Source organism: Daucus carota, chromosome 3 (assembly GCF_001625215.2).
Source record: "Daucus carota subsp. sativus chromosome 3, DH1 v3.0, whole genome shotgun sequence".
Lineage (NCBI taxonomy): Eukaryota > Viridiplantae > Streptophyta > Magnoliopsida > Apiales > Apiaceae > Daucus > Daucus carota.
The window spans coordinates 61,159,913-61,175,252 of NC_030383.2; the positions used below are offsets into that span (position 1 = coordinate 61,159,913).

The window sequence follows — 15,340 nt, forward strand, 5'->3', positions numbered from 1 at the left end:
TGAAGGCTCACGACATCTCGAGCCTAGGCACACAGGTCCGATAGTGCACATCTTCCTCCAAACCCCAGAATCGCATTCCTCATCATCCAAATAACATATATCTACCAAAGTCTTTCTACGGTTTGGTTGAATCAAACGCCATCCCAACAAGACGATCTTAATATTTTTTTGCGTTTGTTGGCAATTATATATAATTAGCCAAGAACCGAACTGACAGGACTTGTAAAACACTTTGTTAGGATAAAATCATCTGAGATGTGAATTTTCGAAATCAGAAGTCGACAAGAGAATTCCAAGACTTGCAAACGAGGCCATATAGCAGGCCCTAGGAATTGAGAAACAAATGAGGTGGAGTAGTTGCATCACATTCTATTTTGTATCTAAACACACGTTAATAAATTATAGGAGTATAACATTAGTAAGACAAATTACCTTTTTAATTAATAAATAAATAAATAATATCTCGGTTTCATATTACAATTTTGACTTGGATTTCACATTTTATTTTGTATCAAAATTAAATTTGATACCACCTGGGTTTCATATTACGATTTTGACTTGGATTCACATTCTATTTTGAACCTAAACACCTATAGTCAAATCTATAAGACCTGAATTGGATCATAAACTCCAAAACTAGGGTTCTTTCTCAAATCAGCCAAATTGTTTGCAGCAAGGCAGCTGCAGCCAAATCATCAGATCATCAGCCGAGAAAGAAGACGAGGATGGGAGAGCTAAAGAATGCCACGACACTTCCGGAAGATTTAATGTATGCAGAAATACTCCCCCGAATACCAGCAAAATATATTCTTCGATGTCGCCTCGTTTGTAAGTCCTGGAACTCTGTTTTCTCCACACCCGCTTTCGTCAATTCCCACCTCGCTCGTCAACTCCACAACAACTCTGAAGAAAATGATCGAATTATAGTACAGCCTTGTGGTTTTGACGGGGGAGTGGACGTTCTCTCCCACTCTGATTCAATTCTTGTCCGCAAAGTGCCTTGCGCTTGTGACAATTTGTGTGGTTCAATTAATGGTTTAGTTTTAATGGTTTCTAAACCGGAAAAAAGATATTGTTTATGGAACCCGGCTACTGGGCAAGTTAAGTTGTTTGATTTTCCCCCAACTCATATTGAAGGTGATGGTGGCTATGTCGGAGGATTTTGTTGGGATCATGTGCAGAACGATTACAAGGCCTTGATGTTTTGCTATGATTCGATCTTATCACCCCCTAGACAAATTTATATTTACTCAACAAATTCGACTACTTGGACTTGTTTGTGTAACCCTCAAAATCTCATGTTGCCCGGACTACATGATAGTTTTTGGATGTTACTAGGTCACTCTACCATTGTCAAGGGAACCCCTTACTGGAGTTGTTCTAAATTCTTGACTTTGCCAGGAGAGAAGCATGTACGTGAGTTCTTCTGGACGTTCAAGTTTGTGCCTGAAATCAACGAGTTCAGAACCCTTCCTGATTTAGATTCCCTCAAATGTTGTGGAGACACTTTTAGTATAGTCAACATCAAGGATCGTCTTGTTGGGATGACATATAACTCAGTAACACATGGAGGGACGAATATGGTGGATATGTATTCTTTGGACAACGAGGAATCCAGTAGTGGTGTTTGGAGTAAGATGTACAAAATAGGACCCGTGAATTTTGGCTACAATCAAAGGCTGCTGCACGCTTTTAGGAATGGTGGTGAAATATTGATCGGGGGAGATTCTGGCACATTTGCTTGCTATGATCCCAAAACCGAAGAAATTAAGAGTATTGCCGGGACAACTAGCACTAGATTTTCCTTTAGAAAGTTTGTTGGATATCGTTACAATTATACGCCTAGTTTGGTCCGTGTTCGAGGAATGAAGTCCATACAGAACTTTTCTACAAAGGGAGAACTTAAGGAATTCGCTTTGTAACTATTCCCTACTTACGCTAACCTACTCAACCTTGTTATTGAAATTACCCGAAACTTTAATTACATTTTATTACATATTGATTCCAATTAGTTGTTTCCTTCTTCATAGTTCGACTTAATTTCAGCCAGTGATATGCTACACTTCATGCTAATTGTTGTTGAAGTATCAAGTGGTAGAGAAGTGAAGATCATACACTATTTGCAGCTTCTTTCAAATGGCTTTGCTGTTTTTGATCGTGGCAGATAAAATATTGGTTTTAAATATTTTTGTGTTCGAAGTCTAAATTTGAGATGTAGCACGTTCTGAATATATTTGAATTTATTGTTTTTTCTATTTGAAAATTTTTATTTTAAATTATTTGGCATTCTTTTCAATTTTTAAAATATACTTCTTGTCTAATTCAGAATTAAAAAGTGTTTTTCTAGTAAAAAAATACAAAATAAATACTACTAATTCAATTTAAAACATTTGATTCAAAAAAAATTATAAAATTTAATGAAAATCAAATAAATCAAGAAAAGTGTCTTTATCCTATACTAGACTATAAACCATGAGCGGTTATTATATTTGTTATTTGACTGTATATATATTTTAACTTTAACTACTTTTATTATGAAAATATAGTGTTAGGTTCTATGGAGTACATAAAAACATTGGAGTATTAAATTAAATTTGATACTAGCTCGATTTCATATTACGATTTTGACTTGGATTTCATATCTATTTTGTACCTAAACTAAATTTGATACTATCTGGGTTTCATATCACGATTCTGACTTGAATTTCACATTCTATTTTATACCTAAACATCCATAGTCAAATCTATAAGACCTGAAATTTGGGTAGGAAATTTTCTGAGATCGGCACATATGGCATCAACATCAGGGAAACCTTTAACACCTTGGAGCATCTCCAACCATACATAGCCCTTGGCTAAAAAATGAGTTAGACATTCCAAAATTAAAAAATATAGCCAACGTCATGAAAAAATAGCACTCCAACTACGTGAACCTGTTGTCTATAATTTTAGCCAACCTCTTATGGATGGCTAAATTTGTCGAACCTCTACAGGTCTGTAAGAAATCTGTAGGAAGATTGCACATCATTTATTACTATATTAAACTGATATATTCTATTTTAACAATCTAAAATATTAATAACATACTATTTTTAAATTATAGCCAACCAATATAGCCAATACCATTGAAGCAAAATGTATTACAGGTTCAGCAAATTTTACATAATGTCTTAGAGCATCTCCAACGGCATTGGTTATAATCGTTGGCTAAATAGGATCTGTAAGAGCATCTCCAACGGCGTTGGCTATAATCGTTGGCTAAATTGGACCTGTAAGACATTATGTAAAATTTGCTGAACCTGTAGGACATTTTGCTTCAATGGTACTGGCTATATTGGCTGGCTATAATTTAAAAATAGTATGTTATTAATATTTTAAATTATTAAAATAGAATATATTAGTTCAATATGGTAATAAATGATGTACAATCTTCCTACAGATTTTCTTACAGACCTGTAGAGGTTCGACAAATTTAGCCATCCATAGGAGGTTGGCTAAATTTATAGATAACAGCTGATCATGGTTGGAGTTCAGTTTTTGAAGCTGTTGGCTATATCTTTTTATTTTAAGTATGCCAACTCATTTTTTAGCCAAGGGGTTTAGATGGTTGGAGATGCTCTAAGACATTATGTAAAATTTGCTGAACCTGTAAGACATTTTGCTTCAATGGTATTGGCTATATTGGTTGGCTATAATTTAAAAAGAGTATGTTATTAATATTTTAGTTGTTATAAATAGAATATATCAGTTTAATATGGTAATAAATGATGTGTAATCATCCTACAGAATTCTTACATTAGCCATCCATAGGAGGTTGGCTAAATTTATAGACAACAGGTCACTATGGTTGGAGTGTGAAATTTTGAAGTGGTTGGCTAAATTTTTTATTTTTGGTATGATTATTCACTTTTTAGCTAAGGGGTCTCCATGGTTGGAGATGCTCTTACAGGTCCAATTTAGCCAACGATTATAGCCAACACCGTTGGAGATGCTCTTATACGCGACGATCAAAAATCAGCCAAATTGTTCACAACCAGGCGGCTGCAGCAAAATCATCAGATCATCAGCCGAGAAAGAAGACGAGGATGGGAGAGCGAAAGAATGCGACACTGCCGGAAGATTTAATCCAATCAGAAATACTCCCTCGAATACCAGCAAAATACATTCTTCGATGTCGCCTGGTTTGTAAGTCCTGGAACTCTGTTTTCTCCACACCTGCTTTCGTAAATTCCCACCTCACTTATCAACTCCACAACAACTCTGAAGAAAATGATCGGATTATAGTAAAGCGTTATGGGTTTAACGAGGAAGTGGACATTCTCTCCCTCACCGATTCAATTCGTGTTCCTAAAGTGCCTTGCGCTATTGACACCTTGTTCGGTTCAATTAATGGTTTAATTGCAATGGCTTCTACACGGGGAAAAAAATTTTGTTTGTGGAACCCGGCTCTCGGGCAAGTTAAGTTGTTTGATTTCCCCCCACTTGATGGTCACTATGCCGGCGGATTCTGTTGGGATCATGTGCACAACGATTACAAGGTCTTGATGTTCTGCCACAGCATCTCTTCGCGGCTTAGACAAATTTGTATTTACTCAACAAATTCGGCTACTTGGGCTTCGTTGGGCATCCCTCAAAATCTCGTGTTGCCAGGATTTATGCGGTGGACGTCACCAGGTCCATCTACCATTGTGAATGGAACGCCTTACTGGAGTTATCCTAAATCCTTGACTTTGCCCGGAGAGATTCGTAAACGTCAGTTCTTCTCTACGTTCAAGTTTGTGCCTGAAATCATGAGTTCAGGCTCCTTCCTGATTTAGATTCGCTCAATTGTCGTGGAAACAATTTCAACTTAGCCAACATTAAGGATCGTCTTGTTGGGATGACATATAAATTAAAAGAACGTAGAGAAAATAATACTATGGTGGATATGTATTATTTGGACGACGAGGAATCTAGTAGTGGTGTTTGGAGTAAGATGTACAGTATCGGACCCGTATTCTTGGACTCCACTCAATGGCTGTCAAAGGCTTTTAGGAATGGTGGTGAAATACTGATCCTGGGACATTTTGGCCCGTGTGGTTTCTATGATCCCAAAACCAAAGAAATTAAGAGTATTGCCGGGACGGCCGGGACGACTAGCACTTTCTTAAGAGAGTTGGATAGACACTGTTACAGTTATATGCCTAGTTTGGTCCTTGTTAGAGGAATGGAGTCCATGCAGAATTTTTCTACATATGGAGTACTCAAGCAACTCCGGTTTGGCCCACTTACTCCCGGAGTGTCCGGAAAATCGAACTCGTGACCTTAAGACATCAAGCCTTAAGCGTCACTGGGACACCACGCAGGGGTTTTAGGTTCTCTTTCATTCATCTTTTTCACTATTCTGACAATGATGCTCTTGTCCTAGTTTCTTTTGTCCTCTTTTGAGAATATCTAAATTTCTTGCATGTAGCTAGTAAAAATATAAAATAAAAGGCAGCGCTACAGAAAATGCACATTAAATAATCCACTCGCATCAATCACGATCAATATTTACCTCTTCTGCATCTCCCAACGACGTTTCCTTTGCGTGAGCTCGTGAATTTATCGAGGGTAGTGTCTACGGGTTCTTACGATAAAAGAAAGAAAAAGAAAAAGAAAAAAAGACAGTAGTATATCTCGTATCATTTTTGCTTGATGAATGGGACGACGACTTTAAAGTATTTGGGACATGATTTTGCTGTTATTTATGTGAAATGGTGGTTCATAGCGTAAAATCTGATTGTTGGAGGAGGATCGGAGATTTTAATTTTTTATGAGTATGGTGTGGTGTATGCAAACGGAGCTTTTTTATTGGACCGTTGATCTCAATGACAATCTGCATTGTAATTTTCTAAAATCTTGTATTGTTATTTCTCTTGATATAAAAACGGGAACGTATTCATAAAATTTGAGTTTCAGCACGTTAGGCAAAAGCCTTTGTGTCTGTTATTGTGTCAGAAGTTCAGGTTTTAAATCATTTTCAACTTAAAGTTAAAAAATTATTTGATTGTGTAATAAGTCAAAAGTCCGCTTCAAATAAGCAAAATAAGTCAGAAATCAATTTAAAATCGGAAGTTGGTAGGATAATTTAAAATTCCAATTGAATACCTGAAGATTTTAATGGATTTCAAACAATCCCAATCGAATACCCTCGGATTTCATGAATGCAAAAAAATGCTTTAAAATGCTTTAAAATCCCAATCCAATACACCCCTCTAAGCCTTCGCTTTACGGCTTAAGCGCTAGGATCTCCTTCCGCTGCTCAATGAGGCCGGGATGACGTGAGTTGGACGAGTCGTGAGTTTGGCGAGTTGGACGAGTCGTGATTTTTTTTCTCTGCTGTGCAGTTGGCGAGTTGGTCTGCGAGCTGGTCTGCGAGGCTGCGAGCTTGTCTAGTTGTCTGTATGTTTATTTACTTTGTAGTCGTAGACTTGTGAGTTCTGTGACTATATTAATACTCCTGCTGCAAAGCAATGATTGAGCAGAGGACAAAAGTAGCTACACTCCTGCTCGAACGAGACGAGTTCGGACGTCTCGGGCCAGACGAGTCCACGAGCCCAGGCAGTTCCCTTATGCTAGCCCAGTAAACTTTTTTGATTCACAAAGAAACAAGAATTAGCTGCAGTTGTATATTCTATTATTGTTGGTGTCAAAAGACCGTAAGTCTGTAACTATAAATCAGTTTAAACTTTTCCCCTTCTGATTTAGGACGTATTTGTTCTCTAATTTATAATTAGATTATTATATAATTCATTTTACATATATTAATATACACATTTGTTATTAGTTACACATTTGTTACATAAAAATTGATCCCAAATAATTAATTTTACTATTTAGACAAAGTATCTAAAATTGTGTGTCAAAAATCAATTATCAAATAAAAATAATTAAGAAATAAATTTGAAATTGAATAAATAAAAATATTTTTCTAAAAATAGATAATCAGAATATATTATAACTACAAATGAAATATGGAAGTTTTATTTTACAGTTTCTTAAATTAGCACTGGCCAATGGATGATATCACTGAACAGCCAGCCGGGTGTGTTTTGATGTCTGGGTCCGCCCTTGGTCAGACGAGTCGAGACGAGTCCACGAGGCGAGACACTCCGAGACGAGGCGTGCGTGCGTGCCGATACGTCCGAGCCGAGACGAGACGTGCGCGTTTTCTCAAACCCAGACTCGTGATCGTCTCGTATAGATTAACGAGATGTGGCGAGTTATAACTCGTCTCGCGGCGTACCGGTATTCAACGAGTTAAAAGGCGAGCCGAGACGAGTCGAGCCGTTCAAACTCGTTCGTTTGGCCACCTCTAGACGTGACTGGTAAGATCGATCATGCATAAACTTTAAAACTAGGGTTTCAGACTTTTCTGTTAGTAGTATATGCATAAATGGCAGCGACATCAGGCAAAGCTAAAACACCTTATGAGCGACGATCAAAAATCAGCCAAATTGTTTGCAACCAGGCGGCTGCAGCAGAATCATCAGATCATCAGAAGAGGATGAGAGAGCGAAAGAATGCGACGACACTGCCAGAAGATTTAATCCTTGCAGAAATACTCCCTCGAATACCAGCAAAATACATTCTTCGATGTCGCCTGGTTTGTAAGTCCTGGAACTCTGTTTTCTCCACACCCGCTTTCGTAAATTCCCACCTCACTCATCAACTCCACAACTCCGAAGAAAATGATCGTATCATAATAAAGCGTTATGGGTTTAACGAGCAAGTGGACATTCTCTCCCTCACCAATTCAATTCGTGTTCCTAAAGTGCCTTGCGCTTGTGACAAATTGTGTGGGTCAATTAATGGTTTAGTTTTAATCGTTTCTACACCGAGACGAAGATTTTGTTTATGGAACCCGGCTATCGGGCAAGTTAGGTTGTTTGATTTCCCCCCACTTGATGTTCACTATGCCGGATTTTGTTGGGATCATGTGCAGAACGATTACAAGGTCTTGATGTTCTGCCATGCCATCTCTAGACAAATTTTTATTTACTCAACAAATTCTGCCACGTGGACTTCGTTGCCAGGATTTATGCTGTGGATGTCACCAGGTCCCTCTACCATTGTGAAGGGCACGCCTTACTGGAGTTATCCTATATCCTTGACTTTGCCCGGAGAGAAACTTAAACGTAAGTTCTTCTCTACGTTCAAGTTTGTACCTGAAATCAATGAGTTCAGGATCCTTCCTGATTTAGATTCGCTCAAATGCCGTGGAAACAATTTCAATATAGCCAACATCAGGGATCGTCTTGTTGGGATGGCGTATAAATTAGTAAATCGTGGAGAGAGTAATACTATGGTGGATATGTATAGTTTGGACGACGAGGAATCTAGTAGCGGTGTTTGGAGTAAGATGTACAGTATTGGACCCGTATGCTTGGACTCCACTCAATGGCTGTCACAGGCTTTTAGGAATGGTGGTGAGATATTGATCCGGGGAGATTCTGGCCCGTGTGCTTTCTATGATCCCAAAACCAAGGAAATTAAGAGTATTGCTGGGACGACTAGCACTTTCTTAAGAGAGTTTGGTGGACGGTGTTACAGTTATATGCCTAGTTTGGTCCGTGTTCGAGGAATGGAGTCCATGCAGAATTTTTCTACAAATGGTGTTTCATAGCTTAAAATTTGATTGCTGGAGAAAGATTGGAGATTTTCAATTTTTATGAGTATGGTGGTGGTGTATGCAAACGGAACTTTTTATTGGGCTGTTGATCACGATGACAGTGCATTGTAATTTTCTAAAATCTTGTACTCCCTCCATTCCTTTTTAAGTGTCGTTTTTTGACCAGGTTTGAATTTCAAATTAAGTGTCACATTTATATTTACAAGACAATTACTTATGTTTTCAATACAAGTGTATATTCTTTTTACCTCAATACCCTTATCTTTGAACTCTCATTAATGGTAGTTTGATGGACAAAATTGGAAAATAAAACTTACATTAATGATATTATAGCCTAATAAGTGCACATCTTAATAGTTGTGCCAAGTCAAAAAATGACACTTAAAATGAAATGGAGGGAGTATTGTTATTTTCTCTTGATATAAAAAAACGGAAACGTATTCATAAAATTTGAGTTTCAGCACGTTAGCCAAAGCCTTTTGTGTCTGTTATTGTGTCAAAAGTTAGGGTTTTAAATCATTTTCGACTTTAAGTTGAAAATTGTCAATTTGTGTTCAAATGTCGGCTTAAAGTCAGAAAAATAAGTCTGTTTGTGAAATCAATGATCAGTCATAATTTTAAGCACCCAAATTAAACTGTAATGGTTGTGTGCTAAATAATCAAGCAAGAACCCGCACTTCTTGAAGGTTTGTCCTCATCAAGTTCATTTCTTGCATTACATATTCTATGCACAGTCTGGTTTGCTCACTGGCAAATTTCAATAAGATAATTTTTTTTAAGGCCCGGCATAAAAACCAAGATTTGTCTAAATTTGATAAGTTTATAATAAATTGGCTGAGACAGTCGAGATTATTAATTTATAAAAGTTCAAGGGTACATGAAAAGGAAGAACACGGCTGTCCATCCTATGTTACTCATCAGACTCGTCTAGAGTTTTTGGGCTAAAATAAGTGTTCTAGTATAAGTATCCATGTCTGAGTTTTGAGTGTTCGATACTGGTACTTCGATATGAAATAAAGAGTCTGAGGGCCTGTTTGGTTGAGAGAAGCAGAAGCTGCTTCTGGCTTCTGCTTCTCTTGACTCGTTTGTGTAAAGAAGTAGAAGCACTTTTAAGAAGATGAGAATGGTAGCTTCTCTCCTACAGCTTCTGCTTCTTTTCCAAACACTTTATTAACTTATTTACTTTCACTTCTACTCCACTTGTTTATTATAAGCAAGAAGTCACTTCTTTTAAGTTAACCCAAACGGCCTCTGAGTCACATAAAGCATATTAGCTAATTATCTCGGTTAATATATCACCACTACAACGGATAGCCTGTACATTTTATGCACTCAAAACGGATTTATGCAGCTCACGTTTCTACTCGATTGCTTCATACTTTGCACGGGGTACAACATCATATGCATGACTAGTCATTCCATGAGTACCTCTCAAGTATGTTTTTCACTCCCTAGTTAAGTTATTCGAGTTTCACTGTGTTTGCGTATAATGATCCTTGAAGTTTTACGAGAATTGGTTACTTAACATGTTATCAGCTCAGGGTAGCTCAGGACGACGGTAGAGACTCGAGTTCAACTTCTTGTCACCCCAATATTCTCATAATTTATTATGGACACGAAAGACATGTATTTTTAGAATATAATACGACGTTTAAGGAAAACCGGTCACTTAACATAGTACAAAATTTGCATATATGCATGCAGATTTAAATTTGTCGATTTGAGAATTTAAATATGCTAGCAACTTGACTTGGCCAACACAGTAACTACATGTTGTCTGTTTATTTTGTGAGTTTAGACGATAAGCCAGAAAACTTAGGTTTAATTAATACCATAAGTTGGCTACTGTTATCTGTATGATGAGAAAAGACCCCATATGCCATAATTTACACAAGTAATGTCCAAAATAAAAGAGTTAGAAGAAATGAACCAAAATACTATTTATTAACGCCGGGTAATCTGACGTTTTGATTTTTGGGAAAAAAACTCTAGATTGTGTTGCGTTTAGGTATGAAAATCACTACAAAACATAACACGGTCTGATGTTTTAGGAGTAAACTGTTACATGAAATAGCGTTTAGGGCCTCAAAATGCTAAATCCTGTAGCGTTAAGAAGAGAAAGAGGATAAACGATGCACGATCTAGCGTTTTTAATTGCAAAGTGGTAGGTGAGGCCCATTTTGGGGTCTTTCTCTTGAAAATTGTGGCGGTGAGGGCCAACACCTAATTCTACCTTCATGTGTGCAAATCTTGCTGGTTGACAATGGCCTAATTGAAGTAACTTTTTAAGCCAGGGAACGCAGAGCTGTAATAGAACCACAAGTGCCTAATCTTTACTTTAATGATCATTGTTTACACATAATTATATGAATTTTAATGGATTTAATCTTTATGTTGAGTAACTTTGAGTAGGTATCCATGATTACAGACCCCAAAAGCACTGCAACTCATCTCGAATCATGCTATCTAGAGAACAGAAACAGAACACTATTGTGAAAAAGCACCGAAAAGCAGCTCATGGTCCACCTGCATAATAATACTCTTGACTTTATGTGCATACTTGATATAAATTAATTACCCCACTAATTAAAGTTTAATCACCCCCCCTTAATCTTGCATGGTTTATGTGAAATTCTACTTGCTCTTCCTTTTCATTTCCTTTGCTGCACAGAGTTCACACACATAAAACACAGAGAGAAAAGGGAAGTTCCCACACATAAAGTCGGATATTTGGTTTGTTGCTGCACGGTGGGGAGCTGAATCAAATTTTACGTATGTTATGAGATGGAGATTCCAGGTTTCAGAGTTTAAATTTTGTTGGTTTTCTTGCTAGAAGATAATATGGGAGTTGCTACAATTGCTGAATTGAAGCCAAGCATGTCAGGGAGAAGGACTCTTCGTTCTAGTGCAAGCACACGACATTTTGTGGAATGGTATTATTTATCCTGCAAATTGTGTTATGTTTTGTTATTTAAGTTCAAGCTTTGAAATTTAAAATGACTCTACATCTATAAAATTCATATATTTCAAATTTTGAATGTCTGTGCAACTGAAATTTTAGAATTGGAATAGTGTTGTTAAACACGATGTTAGTACATCTTAGCAAGCCGAAAAGTATCTAAAAGACTCACCAGAATGTTCTAAAGGTGTTGTTTTCAGACCAAAGTTTCGGTTGATGCCTAACATTGCAGGCAATTAGTCTATATAATATATATTTGAATTACCAAGGCAACTTTGCATCAAGAAGTTTAGCTCTATCTTCAACAGTGTTTCAAGATTTGTCCGTAATCCCTACAGATTTTGTTGTTGCCTGATGCTTGGTTTTCATCATGGCCCTTTCATCTATTTTAAATTGTGACAAAATGGATTACAGTATCTGTAGGTGTTAATTGCTCTAAATATGAATAATGGGCATGATTTTGCAAAAGAAACATAGTTGTCTTCAGAGATTTTCTGTTTCTGTATAATTGGTTTAAACTTGGAAGAAGAAGCTCCTCAAGTACTATCAATAGTAAATGTATAAAATTAACACGGATGTTGGTCATCAAGCTTACAGTTGTTCTTAATGCAGGCCAATCTCTGATGTTTCCAGCGACCTTACAGTTGAAGTAGGGACATCCAGTTTTGCTCTTCACAAAGTAAGAAGATAAATTTTTCCATATTTCAATGTACAGCCTGGTGATTTTAAGATTTTCCATGTAAACCCGCGTTCAATATTAACATGCTATCATAATATGAACTTGAATCCTTTGCAGTTCCTTTTAATTTCTTGGAGTGGAAGAATCCAGAGGCTTTTACAGGAAGCGAAGGATGCAAAAATCTGTAGATTGATTGTCACAGGAGTTCCAGGTGGAGCAGAGGCGTTTGAGCTGGCTGCTAAATTCTGTTATGGAGTAAACATTGATATAAATCTATCAAACGTTGCTATGCTACGCTGTGCTGCTCATTTCCTTGAAATGACTGAGGATTTTTCAGATAAGAACCTAATACCCCGAACTGAATCATATATAAAGGAGACTGTCCTCCCAAGCATACCAAACTCGATAGCTATTCTTCACTGTTGTGAAACTCTACGACCACTATCAGAAGAGATCAACCTGGTGAGTAGGGTTATCAGTGCAATAGCAAATAATGTATGTAAAGAGCAGCTCACATCTGGCTTGTCCAAATTAGATCACAACTTCTCTACAAAATCAATATCGAGCATGGAAACAGAAAATCCTTCTGACTGGTGGGGAAAATCATTGACAGTCTTAGGTCTTGATTTCTTCCATAGAGTCCTTACTGCAGTAAAAGCAAAGGGTCTAAACCAAGATACAATCAGCCGAATTCTGATAAACTATGCTCAAAGTTCCCTTCAAGGCCTTGTTCTGAGGGATCCACAATCAGTCAGAGGAAGTTTATCTAACATAGAGCTGCAGAAGAAACAAAGGGTTGCTGTCGAGGCAATAGTTGGTTTATTACCAACGCAATCAAGGAAGAGCACAGTTCCAATGGCATTTCTTTCGAGTCTTCTAAAATCTGCAATAACAGCATCAGCAATTATATCTTGCAGAGCAGATCTAGAGAGGAGAATTGGATTGCAACTGGACCAAGCAATTCTTGAAGATATCCTGATTCCTGTAAACTCACATGGAAGCGTTTATAGTCCCATCTACGACACAGAAGTAATCATGAGGATCTTCTCTATTTTCTTAAATTTGGACGAGGATGATGATGAGGACAGTCATATGAGAGACGATACTGAAATGATGTATGATTTTGATATCCCTCGATCTCCAAAACAAAGTGCAATCATCAAAGTGTCAAAATTATTAGACAACTTTCTAGCAGAAGTTGCACTAGATTCAAATTTAAGTCCATCGAAGTTTATAGCATTGGCAGAATTACTCCCTGACCACGCTCGTCTAGCAAGTGATGAATTGTACAGAGCAGTAGATATCTTCCTCAAGGTAAATCAATTGCATCAAGCATTTTAAGCCTTAATAGTATATCAAACAGGAAAGCTTCTAACAGTCTGTTCAGGAGTGCTGTTAAAAGTTGCTCTGCTGTCGGAAAAAGTATGGCTAAAAAAAGTGCTGTTGTAGAAATCAGATAAATGTTTGGTAATTTTTTGATATTTGCATATTTTGAGCTATAATATAAGGAAATAATGTTTTTGGTGAGGTTTGATAGTGAAATCTGTGACAGCTTCCTGCAAAAGCTGAAACGCAGCTTTTTTCAAAAGCACGAGATGACCTGCTCTTTCGAAAAACAGTTTTACAGCTAAAAGCTGCTTTTAGATTTAGGAAACAGTTTTTCGCCAGCTTTTTAACAAAAAGCTACTGTTACTGTCTGCAACAACAATGTCAAACGGTACCTAAGAATTTCTGTTTCCTTGGACAGGTTCATCCAAACATGAAGGACTCTGAGCGCTATCGCCTCTGCAAAACCATAGACTGCCAGAAACTATCTCAAGAAGCCTGCAGCCACGCAGCTCAAAACGAACGACTGCCAGTGCAGACAGCAGTCCAAGTCCTGTACTTTGAACAAATCAGGCTTCGCAATGCTATGACTGGGGGGCACAACCAATTCTTTTTCGGCTCAATGCATGGCCAGTTCCCTCCGCGTTCAGGCAGTGGTGCAGCAAGTGGCTGCATGTCTCCTCGAGACAACTATGCATCAGTGAGAAGGGAAAACAGAGAACTCAAACTCGAAGTAGGCCGAATGAGAATGAGACTAACTGACTTGGAAAAAGACCATGTTTCGATGAAACAGGAACTTGTGAAGCCACATTCTGCAAACAGGCTACTGAGATCAGTTACCAGGAGATTAAGCAAGCTGCATTTCATGTTTAAAGTTAAAAATGTCAAGAATCTGAGTGAAAGGACCAATTCAGAGAGCAGATTTTTCTTTCAGAAAAGGTGTTACTCTGTTTCATAAACCTTAAGCAAGCACATGTATGCTCAATTGCTCAGGTAGGACATGTTTCCATATGTTATCTGTTACATGGAAAATAATATAAAAATATTTATTATAAATTTTGGCTTTTCCATTTTATTGCCTCTCTAGTTCATAATTTTCATGAAATTTTTTTTGGAAAAAAATTCAAGACAAAATTTCAAGGAAATTTCTGTGACAATTTAGCGAGAAAAATTCCCGATAATAGGGAAAATTTTAAAATATGAAAATATGAAAAACATTGATCAAGTTAATTTTGAAAAATATTTGCCATTCAGACATTTTCCTAAAATTTATCATTGAAAAAATATCTTCTCTCGAAAAAAATTTATTTTACAAAAAATTAAATAAACATAAGAAAATTTTAAAATATTTTCAAAAAATTCAAACAAACACATAAAAATTATTCTTATAGAAAATATATTTCAGAGTTTAAACAAACGTCTTCGGAAAATATTATTCTGCAAAAGCAAATAAAGGGGCATGTTTAATAAAATACATGTATACAGTTTCACATTTACAAACTTATATATTAATATTATATTGAAGAATAATTTTACATAATCTAATTTATATTTCTAAATATTTTTCTCAAAATATACAGATAATAATAAAACCAATCACAGATTACTAACTTGAACCTAACCTGACGGGAAGCTTTGTAGTCCACTGTAGGAAGCTATCAGCTATACAAATTTCTTAGAAATTAATTTGAGCTATAATATTTGATTTCATGATTTCTTTTCC

General features: G+C 36.8%; 4 protein-coding genes across 4 annotated transcripts; all 4 read left to right on the forward strand.

Moving 5' to 3' along the window:
- The first annotated feature begins 518 nt into the window (after nucleotides 1-518).
- On the forward strand, nucleotides 519-2,013 carry LOC108213681 (putative F-box protein At3g17490). The gene has a single exon (XM_017385475.2). It carries the CDS (start codon nucleotides 726-728, stop codon nucleotides 1,920-1,922), a length of 1,197 nt encoding a protein of 398 aa, XP_017240964.1. The 5' UTR covers nucleotides 519-725; the 3' UTR covers nucleotides 1,923-2,013.
- A 2,072-nt stretch (nucleotides 2,014-4,085) lies between these two features.
- Nucleotides 4,086-4,817, forward strand: LOC108212876 (probable F-box protein At5g47300). The gene has a single exon (XM_017384589.1). It carries the CDS (start codon nucleotides 4,086-4,088, stop codon nucleotides 4,815-4,817), a length of 732 nt encoding a protein of 243 aa, XP_017240078.1.
- A 2,600-nt stretch (nucleotides 4,818-7,417) lies between these two features.
- LOC108212878 (putative F-box protein At3g17480) lies at nucleotides 7,418-8,647 on the forward strand. Its single transcript, XM_017384592.1, has one exon. It carries the CDS (start codon nucleotides 7,418-7,420, stop codon nucleotides 8,645-8,647), a length of 1,230 nt encoding a protein of 409 aa, XP_017240081.1.
- Nucleotides 8,648-11,248: 2,601 nt separating this feature from the next.
- On the forward strand, nucleotides 11,249-14,673 carry LOC108210580 (BTB/POZ domain-containing protein At1g03010). The gene is made up of 4 exons (XM_017381924.2): nucleotides 11,249-11,586; nucleotides 12,225-12,291; nucleotides 12,409-13,605; nucleotides 14,039-14,673. The coding sequence occupies exons 1-4, from the start codon at nucleotides 11,495-11,497 to the stop codon at nucleotides 14,573-14,575; spliced, it is 1,893 nt and encodes a 630-aa protein (XP_017237413.1). The 5' UTR covers nucleotides 11,249-11,494; the 3' UTR covers nucleotides 14,576-14,673.
- The last annotated feature ends 667 nt before the right edge of the window (nucleotides 14,674-15,340 follow it).